A 15,748-nucleotide genomic window follows, 5' to 3' on the forward strand; every position below is an offset into this window, starting at 1 on the left:
ACTGTTTTTCTAACCATTCGTTGAGTTGAAAGTATCAGGTTTGCATGCAGGGTGCATACGTTTGAGAGCATAGTCAATTCTATTTACCATTTCAATACATGATTGCTGTATAATGAATCTGCACAAGATCAGCTAATATTGAGAATACCAACAAAAATGTACACAATGTAGTAGGTGTGTGTGTGTGTGTGTTCCTGTAGTTGTTTCTGCTCCTTACGGGGGGTTTAATTGGATGGCTGTGATGTTGCAGTGGGTTTCAGAGGGAGGCTGTTGACAGACTAGAGCCACCCAGGGCTTACTGTGGTAATCTGGACAGATGATTATGAAATACACCAGTTTATGTTTACATATCCTCTTATGAAAGAGCATTACCCTGCAGGCCTGTTCCACTATTATTGCCCACACAAAACATCATCTAAACACATACACACACACACACACACACACACACACACGAACAGACTGAAAATCTCCACAAACCCAAATCATCTGTGATCATCAGTAGTGGCTCTTATCTGCTGTGGCTGTCCCCTGCATGCACACACACACACACACACACACACATGCTCTTTATTGTACAGTACCAGGACCTCCTCTCCACAGTCAGAACTCAAGCACCACTACATCTCTCTATCTCCCTCTCTCACGCTCACTCCCTCGCTTTTATCATTCTCTCCTCGCTCCCACTCTGCTCGCGCTCTCTCACAGGGTTCCCCTCTCAGGCAGATATATGAGTGTCACTACATATCCCTTCCTCTTTTTAGCTCTCCTTTACTATCTTTGAGAATAGATTATTAGTCCCCTGTTTTAGAGGGCCTTAGTTGGGCCTGGGTTTGTCCGTTTTAGCTTAGGGGGGGCCCCTTTCACACACACAGACAGAAAAATACAGTTAATGCAGATTAAATGTGTCTCTGTGCGTCACCCGGGTCTCTCTGTCGGCGGTGGTTGGGTAACCACGGTGATGAATCAGAAAGCAGTGTGAGGTGTAGAGCAGGTCAATTCTGACTGAGTTAGCAGAAACACACACACCTCAGTTTGAATAACACAACCACCTGCCTTTCCCAACTAGCTCTCACAGTCTTACGTCAGAATTAGACGTTCATCCATGTTTCTCAAACGGCAAATTTCAAAGTTGTTCCAAACGTCAAATTCTGAAGTTGTTCCAAACGTCAAATTTCAAAGTGTTTAAGGATACATTTAGTCATTTTTGATAATTAGTCAAAATTATCAAAAACAACTTTCTATTGTTGGATTCGACCTTGTAATCCGCCATCCCGTCCACAACGCCTTAGCAAAACCAAAACCTACTTCCTTGACGCACACACACACACACACACACACACACACACACACACACACACACACACACACACACATATACACATACACACACACACACATACACACACATACACACACACACACACACACACACTGTGTTACTGTGGCATTAACGCTATAGACCTCGGGCAGTGGAAAGGACACCATCATGTTCCTGCAGCAATCTGAATCTAAGTCTGTCATTAGTGAGTGAGTGTGTGTGTGTGTGTGTGTGTGTGTGTGTGTGTGTGTGTGTGTGTGTGTGTGTGTGTGTGTGTGTTTGCATCAGGAGGAGGTCTGTCACAAAATGTTCATAATAAGGTCAAATCAAAGCTGGAATCATCCTATAAACAGTGATGTATGCAACAGTTAGACACATTAAAGGGCGACTGCACTTCCTGTTTTGACCTAGTTTTCCATCAATGCTCATTAAGAAATGCTAGCGGCCATGACTGAAGGCAAACAAGAGTTGTGTTGGGGGTGTGGTTTGATGTTAGCTAGCAAGGATCAAACCTGTCGTCAGGTGCAACGTTAGCAATGCAAATCTTCTTCTCACATTACACAACAGGAAGAGGCTATGTATTTAGCTAGTTACATCACAGTATCACAGCCTAGTATCATAGCGGCATAGGCTATCAAATAATGACATGTAGCATGTAGCTAGCTAGCTATAAACAAAACGTAGCTACTTACCAACAACACACCAGTCTCAGGTTTGATGGTAGAAACTAGTCGAATGTAATCCATAAGATTGTTAAACAACTTTATGGAAGCCCAGTGCCCCGGGTGTGCGGGGTTTGCTCATTTTCAACCATTCCATTGGTCCTCCTAAGGAGCATCAGGGCAGTGCAAAGCGAACTCGCCCAGTCTTTTCCCAGCAAACACAGTGTCACCATGTGTTATTAGGCAAAAGGGGGCATGAATTGTTGACATAATTGTAATCCAAACCAAACCCTCAAGTAACTCATGATGCAGTCATTTACCAAACTCAGTTTTGGACGAGACTGACTTTATGACCAAAATTATCCTATTTAGACTTTGTAGTACATTTTGACACAACAATTAATGTTTCTTTCTCATATCGATGACACAGAGGCCGTTTAAAACTAGAGAAGTTGGTTCTAAGGGGCAGTTGACCTTTATAATAGTCATAGCAGGGACAATGATGTATGCAACAGTAAGATACATTAAGAGCCATTAGGGACAGTGATGTATGCAACAGTGAGATACATTAAGAGCCATTAGGGACAGTGATGTAAGATACATTAACAGTCATTAGGGACAGTGATGTATGCAACAGTGAGATACATTAAGAGCCATTAGGGACAGTGATGTAAGATACATTAACAGTCATTAGGGACAGTGATGTATGCAACAGTGAGATACATTAAGAGCCATTAGGGACAGTGATGTAAGATACATTAAGAGTCATTAGGGACAGTGATGTATGCAACAGTGAGATACATTAAGAGCCATTAGGGACAGTGATGTAAGATACATTAAGAGTCATTAGGGACAGTGATGTATGCAACAGTGAGATACATTAAGAGCCATTAGGGACAGTGATGTAAGATACATTAAGAGTCATTAGGGACAGTGATGTATGCAACAGTGAGATACATTAAGAGCCATTAGGGACAGTGATGTAAGATACATTAAGAGTCATTAGGGACAGTGACGTATGCAACAGTGAGATACATTAAGAGCCATTAGGGACAGTGATGTAAGATACATTAAGAATCATTAGGGACAGTGATGTATGCAACAGTGAGATACATTAAGAGCCATTAGGGACAGTGATGTAAGATACATTAAGAGTCATTAGGGACAGTGATGTATGCAACAGTGAGATACATTAAGAGCCATTAGGGACAGTGATGTAAGATACATTAAGAGTCATTAGGGACAGTGGAGGGGCGTGAGCTGACATTTTCAGCAGAAAGGGCAGAGAGTGGAGGCGACAGGACATAGTCTTCAGCTGAGGCCATACCCCCCAAACCCCCCCGTCCCCCCCCCCCCCGTCCGTCTTCCAGCCCTTGAGGGGTGTCTGATTCCCCCACCCCTCCTTGCCAGACTCCCTCTCTCTCCCTCCTGCCAGTGTCTGTCTGTCCATCCATCCTCCCCCCAGGGCTTGAGCTCTCCAAGAGTAGATCTACTGGAAAGGTTACTTAGGCTTCTCTCTCTCTCTCTCTCTCTCTCTCTCTCTCTCTCTCTCTCTCTCTCTCTCTCTCTCTCTCTCTCTCTCTCTCTCTCTCTCTCTCTATCTGTCTCTCTCTCTCTCTGTCTCTCTCTCTCTGTGTGTGTCTCTTTGTCTCTGTCTCTCTCTTTCTCTGTGTGTGTCTCTCTTTCTCTGTGTCTCTCTCTGTGTCTCTGTCTCTCTCTTTCTCTGTCTGTGGTACCAATGTCTCTGTCTCTGTCTCTCTCTTTCTCTGTGTGTCTCTCTTTCTCGGTGTCTCTCTCTGTGTCTCTGTCTCTCTCTTTCTCTGTCTGTGGTACCAATGTCTCTGTGTCTCTGTCTCTCTCTGTCTCTGTCTGTGGTACCAATGTCTCACTCTCCTTTTCCTTTACTTCTTTAACTTCCCTCGCTCACACACACACACACACACACACACACACACACACACACACACACACACACACACACATGTATTACTGATGCTGAGAGGCCAAGCCTCCAGCTGTGTGTGTACACCTTTCTGCACACAGAGAAGACATCTTATTGACATGCCGTCAGGACCGCCCTCATCTACCCAGCACCTTACACTCCTCCTCTCTCTCTAGCTCCTTCACTCCAAACCCCTCTCTTCACCTTCCCTTTGCCTCAAACCATCCTCGCTTCACCTAACCAGAACCCCCACCCTCCCTCCTCACAGCAATCCATCTTCACCTAACCAGAACCCCCACCCTCCCTCCTCACAGCAATCCATCTTCACCTAACCAGAACCCCCACCCTCCCTCCTCACAGCAATCCATCTTCACCTAACCAGAACCCCCACCCTCCCTCCTCACAGCAATCCATCTTCACCTAACCAGAACCCCCACCCTCCCTCCTCACAGCAATCCATCTTCACCTAACCAGAACCCCCACCCTCCCTCCTCACAGCAATCCATCTTCAACCAGTATCGTCAGTTTGAATTTACACGGCATGTTACAGCGTAACCTTAAGAGCACCTAGTGTACATCATGTATCTGTTTTTATCACTGGTGTTGTGTCGTATGGTCACCATCTCCACTCTCTGTAGTGTAAATATGACCCAGAGAGAAAGGGAGCGCAGTGACTTTCAAAGCTTCCTCTCTTTTTGTTCTTCTGAACAACAAACAACAAAAATCACAGTGTTGAGGGGGGCATCGGATCAAAGGTTTGCTAAATGTTTCAATCTTCTTTGTTCCCTGTCACATGAGCGCACACACACACACATGCACGCACACAAACACACACACTCATGGCCTTGTCTTGTAAAACAGCCTCCACAATAACAGAGCAACAGAGCAGCAAAGAAATCAAAGTTGGAAAGAGCCAGACACCAGCAGAGTTGGGCTGGAGGAGAAATGGATGTCTGAGCACAGGTTGGCCTAAAGGTCTCACATGATCTTTCAATAGATCTGAGTGGGCATATAGGGGGATACCATGTTTCAGGATGCCTGGCTGTGTGGATGTCTTTGTCTACCTGTGTGTGTGTGTGTGTGTGTGTGTGTGTGTGTGTGTGTGTGTGTGTGTGCAGCCTTCATGCATGTACATGTGTGTTTGTGTGTAGGTGTATTTGTGTGTACACCTACACACAAACCAAAAAAAAAAAAAAAAAAAAAAAATGTGTGAGTGACTCATTGACTTGTGCTCTGTGCTTCTATGCAAATGAGTCTGTTTACACGCCAGTCTGCTTAAATCTCTCTGTTTTCCCTCTCTGCCCACCTCTCCTTTTCTCTCTCACTTTCTCTGTCTATCTCTCATTCTCTCTCTCTTTCTCTCTCTCCATCTCTCCATTTCTCTCTGCTCTCCTTCTCTGTCCTCTGGTTGAGAGTGGGGCTGTGGTCCTCTGTGGTCTGTGTTGATGTGTGTTACTGTATTGCTGCTGAGAGTGTAGAACTGAGTTAAAGCAGGGAGACGCACACCAAGGCTGGCAGAACAGCCTCTAGTCTGTGTGTGTGTGTGTGTGTGTGTGTGTGTGTGTGTGTGTGTGTGTGTGTGTGTGTGTGTGTGTGTGTGAGCGAGCGCAATCGTTTGCTTGTGAGTGAGTGTGCATCCTCTGCATCAGTGGTCACCAACCGGTCGATCTTCAAGGTATTCCTAGTCGATCACCAAACATTTCTATAGAACAGCCAACGATAAAGGTATAAAGGCTTGAGCTCTTTTTAAAAAATTTGTGTTGTGCTGTTGGCGGTAGGTGCACTTGATTCAGAAGCCCTGTTGGCGGTAGGTGCACTTGATTCAGAAGCCCTGTTGGCGGTAGGTGCACTTGATTCAGAAGCCCTGTTGGTGGTAGGTGCACTTGATTCAGAAGCCCTGTTGACGGTAGGTGCACTTGATTCAGAAGCCCTGTTGGCGGTAGGTGCACTTGATTCAGAAGCCCTGCGCACCGGGTAGGCAAAGTGTTCCGTTTTTGAACCATTTAATTTGTCTGAAAATACATACTCCGCCTACCTGGCGGACCTGGAGATCTGTGGCTAAATCAATTGTGCCTACTACGCTGGCCAATCGGACAGCTCAAATCACCGTGCCTACAGCCTCCATGACCCTGGCCACAGCAAAGTTTGATACAGAGGCTTGTGAAAGTATTCACCCCCCTTGGCATTTTTCCTATTTTGTTGCCTTACAACCTGGAGTTAAAATTGTTTTTTGGGGGGTTTGTATCATTTGATTTACACAACATGCCTACCACTTTGAAGATGCAAAATATGTTTTTCTTGTGAAACAAACAAGAAATAAGACAAATAAACAGAAAACTTGAGCGTACATAACTATTCACTAGGCCATTCCAAGACATTTACATTTTTCCCCTTAAACCACTCAAGTGTTGCTTTAGCAGTATGCTTAGGGTCATTGTCCTGCTGGAAGGTGAACCTCCGTCCCTGTCTTAAATCTCTGGAAGACTGAAACAGGTTTCCCTCAAGAATTTCCCTGTATTTAGCGCCATCCATCATTCCTTCAATGCTGACCAGTTTCCCAGTCCCTGCCGATGAAAAACATCCCCACAGCATGATGCTGCCAGCACCATGCTTCACTGTCGGGATGGTGTTCTTGGGGTAATTGGTTACACCAGATCTTATTTAGGGGCTTCATAGCAAAAGGGGTGAATACAGTGGGGGAAAAAAGTATTTAGTCAGCCACCAATTGTGCAAGTTCTCCCACTTACAAAGATGAGAGAGGCCTGTAATTTTCATCATAGGTACACGTCAACTATGACAGACAAATTGAGATGTTTTTTTCCAGAAAATCACATTGTAGGATTTTTAATGAATTTATTTGCAAATTATGGTGGAAAATAAGTATTTGGTCACCTACAAACAAGCAAGATTTCTGGCTCTCACAGACCTGTAACTTCTTCTTTAAGAGGCTCCTCTGTCCTCCACTCGTTACCTGTATTAATGGCACCTGTTTGAACTTGTTATCAGTATAAAAGACACCTGTCCACAACCTCAAACAGTCACACTCCAAACTCCACTATGGCCAAGACCAAAGAGCTGTCAAAGGACACCAGAAACAAAATTGTAGACCTGCACCAGGCTGGGAAGACTGAATCTGCAATAGGTAAGCAGCTTGGTTTGAAGAAATCAACTGTGGGAGCAATTATTAGGAAATGGAAGACATACAAGACCACTGATAATCTCCCTCGATCTGGGGCTCCACGCAAGATCTCACCCCGTGGGGTCAAAATGATCACAAGAACGGTGAGCAAAAATCCCAGAACCACACGGGGGGACCTAGTGAATGACCTGCAGAGAGCTGGGACCAAAGTAACAAAGCCTACCATCAGTAACACACTACGCCGCCAGGGACTCAAATCCTGCATTGCCAGACGTGTCCCCCTACTTAAGCCAGTACATGTCCAGGCCCGTCTGAAGTTTGCTAGAGTGCATTTGGATGATCCAGAAGAGGATTGGGAGAATGTCATATCTTCAGATGAAACCAAAATAAAACTTTTTGGTAAAAACTCAACTCGTCGTGTTTGGAGGACAAATAATGCTGAGTTGCATCCAAAGAACACCATACCTACTGTGAAGCACGGGGGTGGAAACATCAAGGCTGTTTTTCTGCAAAGGGACCAGGACGACTGATCCGTGTAAAGGAAAGAATGAATGGGGCCATGTATCGTGAGATTTTGAGTGAAAACCTCCTTCCATCAGCAAGGGCATTGAAGATGAAACGTGGCTGGGTCTTTCAGCATGACAATGATCCCAAACACATTGCCCGGGCAACGAAGGAGTGGCTTCGTAAGAAGCATTTCAAGGTCCTGGAGTGGCCTAGCCAGTCTCCAGATCTCAACCCCATAGAAAATCTTTGGAGGGAGTTGAAAGTCCGTGTTGACCAGCGACAGCCCCAAAACATCACTGCTCTAGAGGAGATCTGCATGGAGGAATGGGCCAAAATACCAGCAACAGTGTGTGAAAACCTTGTGAAGACTTACAGAAAACGTTTGACCTGTGTCATTGCCAACAAAGGGTATATAACAAAGTATTGAGAAACTTTTGTTATTGACCAAATACTTATTTTCCACCATAATTTGCAAATAAATTCATTAAAAATCCTACAATGTGATTTTCTTGATTTTTTTTTCTCATTTTGTCTGTCATAGTTGACGTGTACCTATGATGAAAATTACAGGCCTCTCTCATCTTTTTAAGTGGGAGAACTTGCACAATTGGTGGCTGACTAAATACTTTTTTCCCCCACTGTACATATGCACACACCAATTTTCCGTTATTTATTTTTTAGAATTTCTTGAAACAAGTTATTTTTTTCATTTCACTTCACCAATTTGGACTATTTTGTGTATGTCCATTACATAAAATCCAAATAAAAATCCATTTAAATTACAAGTTGTAATGCAACAAAATAGGAAAAACGCCAACAGGGATGAATACTTTTGCAAGGCACTGTACTAGCCTACGTGAGATTTCATAACTTTTAAAACCTTGACCAGAGAGAGACTGTCAAAGAATAGAGCAAAGAGCTGCTGTTTTTATGAGTGAGTTCATTCTAAGTATTTATTCAGCATTGTCAACACTGTTTTAATTCAACACTATTACAAAAGATAAAACGTACTTCTCCCTACTTCCACTCGCGCTGCAGCTGCAATGAATAAGTAGCCAAGTGTCTCGATAGCCCTGCGTTTTTATTATTATTAGCAACTCGTCATGTCTATTTTAATATCGAGGAATATTTCACTTTCTCTGGTCATAGGAACAACATGAATTTGTGCATGCATGCGCCTCGTCATCAGGTGTAAGACGGTGTTGCATTTACATGTTGCGTTTATATTTTTGTTCAGTATAATTCAAAACAAGGACACAGCGCAATGTTCACACAAAATACAAACAGGTGTTATGTAAAGGATGAATTAGTTACATGGTTTTCTCATTTATAACACTTAGATGAGCTAAAACAGTACAGTGGCCTTGCTCTTATGTGACCTCAGTATGTTACTAGAAACCGTTACTCACAGTCTCCTTATTCATTCTTCCCAAAGGCCTATAGCTACCTCTACTACACCATTCTCAAGGGCGCAGACACACGCACACACACATACACACACACACACACACACACACACATACACACACACGCATACACACACACGCATAGCACAGCAGTCCTTACCTGATCTCTTTCTGTCTGTAGAACTCTAAGGTTCTCTGTAAAGACTGTTGAACCATCTGTGAGGTTGCTTGTTCGAATCCCAGAGGCGACAAGGCGAAAAGTCTGTCGATGTGCCCTTGAGCAAGGCACTTAACCCTAATTGCTCCGGGGTCGCCGTTGATAATGGCAGACCCTGGCCATGGCCCCACTCTGAGGGAGAGTTGGGATATGTAAAAAACAAATTTCCAATTCACACATGCACATTAATACACACTTGTACATGTGTGGAATAGGACAAATATACAGTGTATTTGGAAAGTATTCAGACCCCTTGACTTTCCACATTTTGTTACGTTACAGCCTTATTCTAAAATGGATTAAATTGTTTTTTCCCCTCATCAATCTACACACAATACCCCATAACGACAAAGCAAAAAAAAAAAAACTGAAATATCACATTTACATAAGTATTCAGACCCTTTACTCAGTACTTTGTTGAAGCAGTGATTACAGCCTCGAGTCTTCTTGGGTATGACGCTACAAGCTTGCACACCTGTATTTGGGGAGTTTCTCCCATTCTTCTCTGCAGATCCTCTCAAGCTCTGTCAGGTTGGATGGGGAGCGTCCCTGCACAGCTATTTTCAGGTCTCTCCAGAGATGTTCGATCGGGTTCAAGTCCGGGCTCTGGCTGGGCCACTCAAGGACATTCAGAGACTTGTCCCGATGTCACTCCTACATTGTCTTGGCTGTATGCTTAGGGTTGTTGTCCTGTTGGAAGGTGAACCTTCGCCCCAGTCTGAGGTCCTGAGCGCTCTGGAGCAGGTTTTCATCAAGGATCTCTCTGTTCATCTTTCCCTTGATCCTGACTAGTCTCCCAGTCCCTGCCACTGAAAAACATAGTATATAGGCAGGTGTGTGCCTTTCCAAATCATGTCCAATTAATTGCATTTACCACAGATGGACTCCAATCAAGTTGTAGAAACATCTCAAGGATGATCAATGGAAATTTGCAAAATTGTAGACTATATGTAGGTAGTGTGTGTGTTATCTCTCTGTTGACTATATGTAGGTAGTGTGTATGTGTGTTATCGCTCTGTAGACTATATGTAGGTAGTGTGTGTGTTATCTCTCTGTAGACTATATGAAGGTAGTGTGTGTGTTATCTGTCTGTAGACTATATGTAGATAGTGTGTGTGTTATCTCTCTGTAGATTATATGAAGGTAGTGTGTGTGTTATCTCTCTGTAAACTATATGAAGGTAGTGGGTGTGTTATCTCTCTGTAGATTATATGTAGGTAGTGGGTGTGTTATCTCTCTGTAGACTATATGTAGGTAGTGTGTGTGTTATCTCTCTGTAGACTATATGAAGGTAGCGTGTGTGTTATCTCTCTGTAGACTATATGTAGGTGGTGTTTGTGTTATCTCTCTGTAGACTATGTGTAGGTAGCGTGTGTGTTATCTCTCTGTAGACTATATGTAGGTAGTGTGTGTGTGTTATCTCTCTGTAGACTATATGACGGTAGTGTGTGTGTTATCTCTGTAGACTATATGTAGGTAGTGTGTGTGTTATCTCTCTGTAGACTATATGGAGGTAGTGTGTGTGTGTTATCTCTGTAGACTATATGTAGGTAGTGTGTGTGTTATCTCTCTGTAGACTATATGTAGGTAGTGTGTGTGTTATCTCTCTGTAGACTATATGAAGGTAGTGTGTGTTTTATCTCTCTGTAGACTATATGGAGGTAGTGTGTGTGTGTTATCTCTCTGTAGACTATATGTAGGTATTGTGTGTGTTATTGGTCTGTAGACTATATGTAGGTAGTGTGTGTGTTATCTCTCTGTAGACTAAATGAAGGTAGTGTGTGTGTTATCTCTGTAGACTATATGTAGGTATTGTGTGTGTTATCTCTCTGTAGACTTTATGAAGGTAGTGTGTGTGTTATCTCTCTGTAGACTTAATGTAGGTATTGTGTGTGTTATCTGTCTGTAGACTATATGAAGGTAGTGTGTGTGTTATCTCTCTGTAGACTATATGTAGGTTTTGTGTGTGTTATCTCTCTGTAGACTATATGTAGGTAGTGTGTGTTTGTTAGATCTGTAGATGTAGGTTGTATGCATTATGCAGAGCTAGGAGAGGGTTCTATAAATAAATCAGGCTGCAGTGGGCTCACAGGCGGAATAATCTATCTGACACCAGGGAGAGAGAGAAAGAGAGAGAGACAGAGGAAGAGAGAGACAGACGGAAAGAGGGAGAGAGAGGAAAACTGAGAGAGAGAGAGAGAGAGAGAGAGAGAGAGAGAGAGAGAGAGAGGATGCTAGGATCTTACACCAGGGCTGGAACCTGAGAGAGACCTGGCTTCCCCGGGTTTAAATAACAATATGTAGCTTTCACTTCTGGTCAAAGTGCTGCCATTGCACTTGTGTGTAAACTCAGGGGGTGGGTTAACCCTTTTATTGTTCACAGATAGATGGGAGATTGTTGAGTGGAGCTGAAGGGTGGGACTAAAAATAACAAGATAACTAATGTAAAATATACTGTGTCCTTAAAATGTACATAGTATGTATAAGCTGGAAGTAGAAGCTTATGTGTTGTTGTCCATTAGTTTACTCCAATTAGGGGAGGGGAAAATAATAAAGGAAAGTATACAGTGGGGAGAAAAAGTATTTGATACACTGCCGATTTTGCAGGTTTTCTTACTTACAAAGCATGTAGAGGTCTGTAATTTTTTATCATAGGTACACTTCAACTGTGAAAATCCAGAAAATCACATTGTATGATTTTTAAGTAATTAATTTGCATTTTATTGCATGACATAAGTATTTGATACATCAGAAAAGCAGAACTTAATATTTGGTACAGAAACCTTTGTTTGCAATTACAGAGATCATACGTTTCCTGTAGGTCTTGACCAGGTTTGCACACACTGCAGCAGGGATTTTGGGCCACTCCTCCATACAGACCTTCTCCAGATCCTTCAGGTTTCGGAGCTGTCGCTGGGCAATACGGACTTTCAGCTCCCTCCAAAGATTTTGTATTGGGTTCAGGTCTGGAGACTGGCTAGGCCACTCCAGGACCTTGAGATGCTTCTTACGGAGCCACTCCTTAGTTGCCCTGGCTGTGTGTTTCGGGTCGTTGTCATGCTGCAAGACCCAGCCACGACCCATCTTCAATGCTCTTACTGAGGGAAGGAGGTTGTTGGCCAAGATCTCGCGATACATGGCCCCTTCCATCCTCCCCTCAATACGGTGCAGTCGTCCTGTCCCGTTTGCAGAAAAGCATCCCCAAAGAATGATTTTTCCACCTCCATGCTTCACGGTTGGGATGGTGTTCTTGGGGTTGTACTCATCCTTCTTCTTCCTCCAAACACGGCGAGTGGAGTTTAGACCAAAAAGCTCTATTTTTGTCTCATCAGACCACATGACCTTCTCCCATTCCTCCTCTGGATCATCCAGATGGTCATTGGCAAACTTCAGAAGGGCCTGGACATGCGCTGGCTTGAGCAGGGGGACCTTGCGTGCGCTGCAGGATTTTAATCCATGACGGCGTAGTGTGTTACTAATGGTTTTCTTTGAGACTGTGGTCCCAGCTCTCTTCAGGTCATTGACCAGGTCCTGCCGTGTAGTTCTGGGCTGATCCCTCACCTTCCTCATGATCATTGATGTCCCACGAGGTGAGATCTTGCATGGAGCCCCAGACCGAGGTTGATTGACCGTCATCTTGAACTTCTTCCATTTTCTAATAATTGCGCCAACAGTTGTTGCCTTCTCACCAAGCTGCTTGTCTATTGTCCTGTAGCCCATCCCAGCCTTGTGCAGGTCTACAATTTTATCCCTGATGTCCTTACACAGCTCTCTGGTCTTGGCCATTGTGGAGAGGTTGGAGTCTGTTTGATTGAATGTGTGGACAGGTGTCTTTTATACAGGTAACAAGTTCAAACAGGTGCAGTTAATACAGGTAATGAGTGGAGAACAGGAGGGCTTCTTAAAGAAAAACTAACAGGTCTGTGAGAGCCGGAATTCTTACTGGTTGGTAGGTGATCAAATACTTATGCCATGCAATAAAATGCAAATTAATTACTTAAAAATCATACAATGTTATTTTCTGGATTTTTGTTTTAGATTCTGTCTCTCACAGTTGAAGTGTACCACCTATGATAAAAATTACAGACCTCTACATGCTTTGTAAGTAGGAAAACCTGCAAATTGGGGATACCTAGTTAGTTGCACAACTAAATGCATTCAACCGAAATGTGTTTTCCGCATTTAACCCAACCCCTCTGAATCAGAGGGAGGTTTTCCAATGCCTCGCAAAGAAGGGCACCTATTGGTAGATGGGTCAAAATAAAAAAAAGCAGACTTTGAATATCCCTTTGAGCATGGTTAAGTTATTAATTACACTTTGGATGGTGTATCAATACACCCAGTCACTACAAAGATACAGGTGTCCTTCTTAACTCGGTTGCGGAGAGAAAGGAAAACGCTCAGGGACTTCACCATGAGGCCAGTTGTGACCTTAAAACAGTTACAGAGTTTAATAGCTGTGATAGGAGAAAACTGAGGATGGATCAACAACATTGTAGTTTCTCCACAATACTAACCTAATTGACAGAGTGAAAAGAAGGAAGCCTGTGCAGAATAAATATATTCCAAAGCATGCATCCTGTTTACAACAAGGCACTAATGTAATATTGCAAAAAATGTGGCAAAGCAATTCACTTTTTGTCCTGAATACAAAGTGTTATGTTTGGGGCAAATCCAATACAACACATAACTGAGTACCACTCTCCATATTTTCAAGCATAGTGGTGGCTGCATGATGTTATGGTTTGCTTGTAATTGTTAAGGACTGGGGAGTTTTTCAGGATAAAAAATTAATGGAATGGAGCTAAGCACAGACAAAATCCTAGAGGAAAACCTGGTTCAGTCTGCTTTCCACCAGACACTGGGAGATTAATCCACCTTTCAGCAGGACAATAACCTAAAACACAAGGCCAAATCTACGCTGGTGTGGCTTACCAAGAAGACAGTGAATGGCCGGGTTACAGTTTTGACTTAAATCTACTTGAAAATCTATGGCAAGACCTGAAAATGGTTGTCAAGCAATGATCAAATACCAATTTGACAGAGGTTGAAGAATTTTGAAAAGAATAATGGGCAAATGTTGCACAATCCAGGTGTGGAAAGCTCTTAGAGACTTACCCAGAAAGTAAGTAATCGCTGCCAAAAGTCATTCTAACATGTATTGACTCAGGAGGTTGAATACTTATCTAATCAAGATATATTAGTGTTTTTTTTTTAGAATGTTTCCTCCACTGTGTAGATCGTTGAAAAAAAAGACAATTAAATACATTTTAATCCCACTTTGTAATACAACAAAATATGTTAAAAAGTCAAGGAGTGTGAATACTCTCTGAAGGCACTGTATTTCCCACGGTCTGCATTCCATTGACCTCTTTATCACATTAATACCCCCCCCCCCCCACCCCTCTCCCTCTCTTTCTCTCTCTCTCTCTCTCTCTCTCTCTTTGCCAGGTGATGGAGGTGAAGGGTCAGATGATTCATGCCCCAGAATCCTCTACTCTGATGTTCCTGGGTTCCCCCCGGGTGGACAAGCTGGAGGAGCTGATGGGAAGGGGCCTCTACCTGTCAGACATCCCCATCCACGACGCCACGCGTGATGTCATACTGGTGGGACAGCAGGCCAAGGCACAGGACGGCCTCAAGAACAGGATGGACAAACTCAAGGTACAGTCACACACGCAATATGCACGCACGCACACACACATGTGCTCATACTCATTATTCTGTCATGTAGACATTCAGCAGGGGACTCCTCCGGCTTTAGAAGAAGAGGAAATGCGTCGGTCACTAAATTTTTACTCCATCATCCCCATTCTACTAATTGTATTTCTATCCCTCTGCTCTTCCCCAGGCCACTCTAGAAAAGACACACCAAGCTCTAGAAGAGGAGAAGAGGAGGACAGTAGACCTTCTCTACTCCATCTTTCCTGGTGATGTGGCCCAGAAGCTGTGGCAGGGGGAGTCTGTCCCCGCCAGGAAGTTTGATGATGTCACCATGTTGTTCTCTGACATTGTGGGCTTCACAGCAGTGTGTGCCCAGTGTACCCCCATGCAGGTCATAAGCATGCTCAACGAGCTCTACACACGCTTCGACTACCAGTGTGGAATACTGGACGTGTATAAGGTATGAACACACACCTGTTTGACTACCAGTGTGGAATACTGGACGTGTATAAGGTGAGACCACACACCTGTTTGACTACCAGTGTGGAATACTGGACGTGTATAAGGTATGAACACACACCTGTTTGACTACCAGTGTGGAATACTGGACGTGTATAAGGTATGAACACACACCTGTTTGCACGTGCACATACTGTACACTCATTGCATGCGTGTTATACGTGTCAGGGTTGGGGTCGATTCTGAATTGAGTTGCGAATTGTTCTTTAATTCCAATTAAATTATTGTATTTTAATTGAATTTGAATTGGCCACACCCCACAGGAAGCAAAATTTGAATTGCATTTGAATTAAAGGAATTAGAATTTAATTCAAATGGATTAGTTATTCTACACATCACCATAGCAACGTCTACATTTACGTCATTTAGCA

At 43.4% G+C, this 15,748-nt stretch overlaps 1 protein-coding gene across 1 annotated transcript in view; it reads left to right on the forward strand.

The window, feature by feature from the left end:
• Positions 1-15,748, forward strand: part of LOC311102238 (guanylate cyclase soluble subunit alpha-2-like) — a 50,386-nt gene that overhangs the window by 13,531 nt on the left and 21,107 nt on the right. Inside the window, 2 exon segments of the mRNA XM_084143497.1 lie at positions 14,646-14,858; positions 15,046-15,318. Of these exon segments, the coding sequence (XP_083999623.1) occupies positions 14,646-14,858; positions 15,046-15,318 (486 nt within the window).

This window comes from Coregonus lavaretus (assembly GCF_964263955.1).
Source record: "Coregonus lavaretus genome assembly, chromosome: 26".
Lineage (NCBI taxonomy): Eukaryota > Metazoa > Chordata > Actinopteri > Salmoniformes > Salmonidae > Coregonus > Coregonus lavaretus.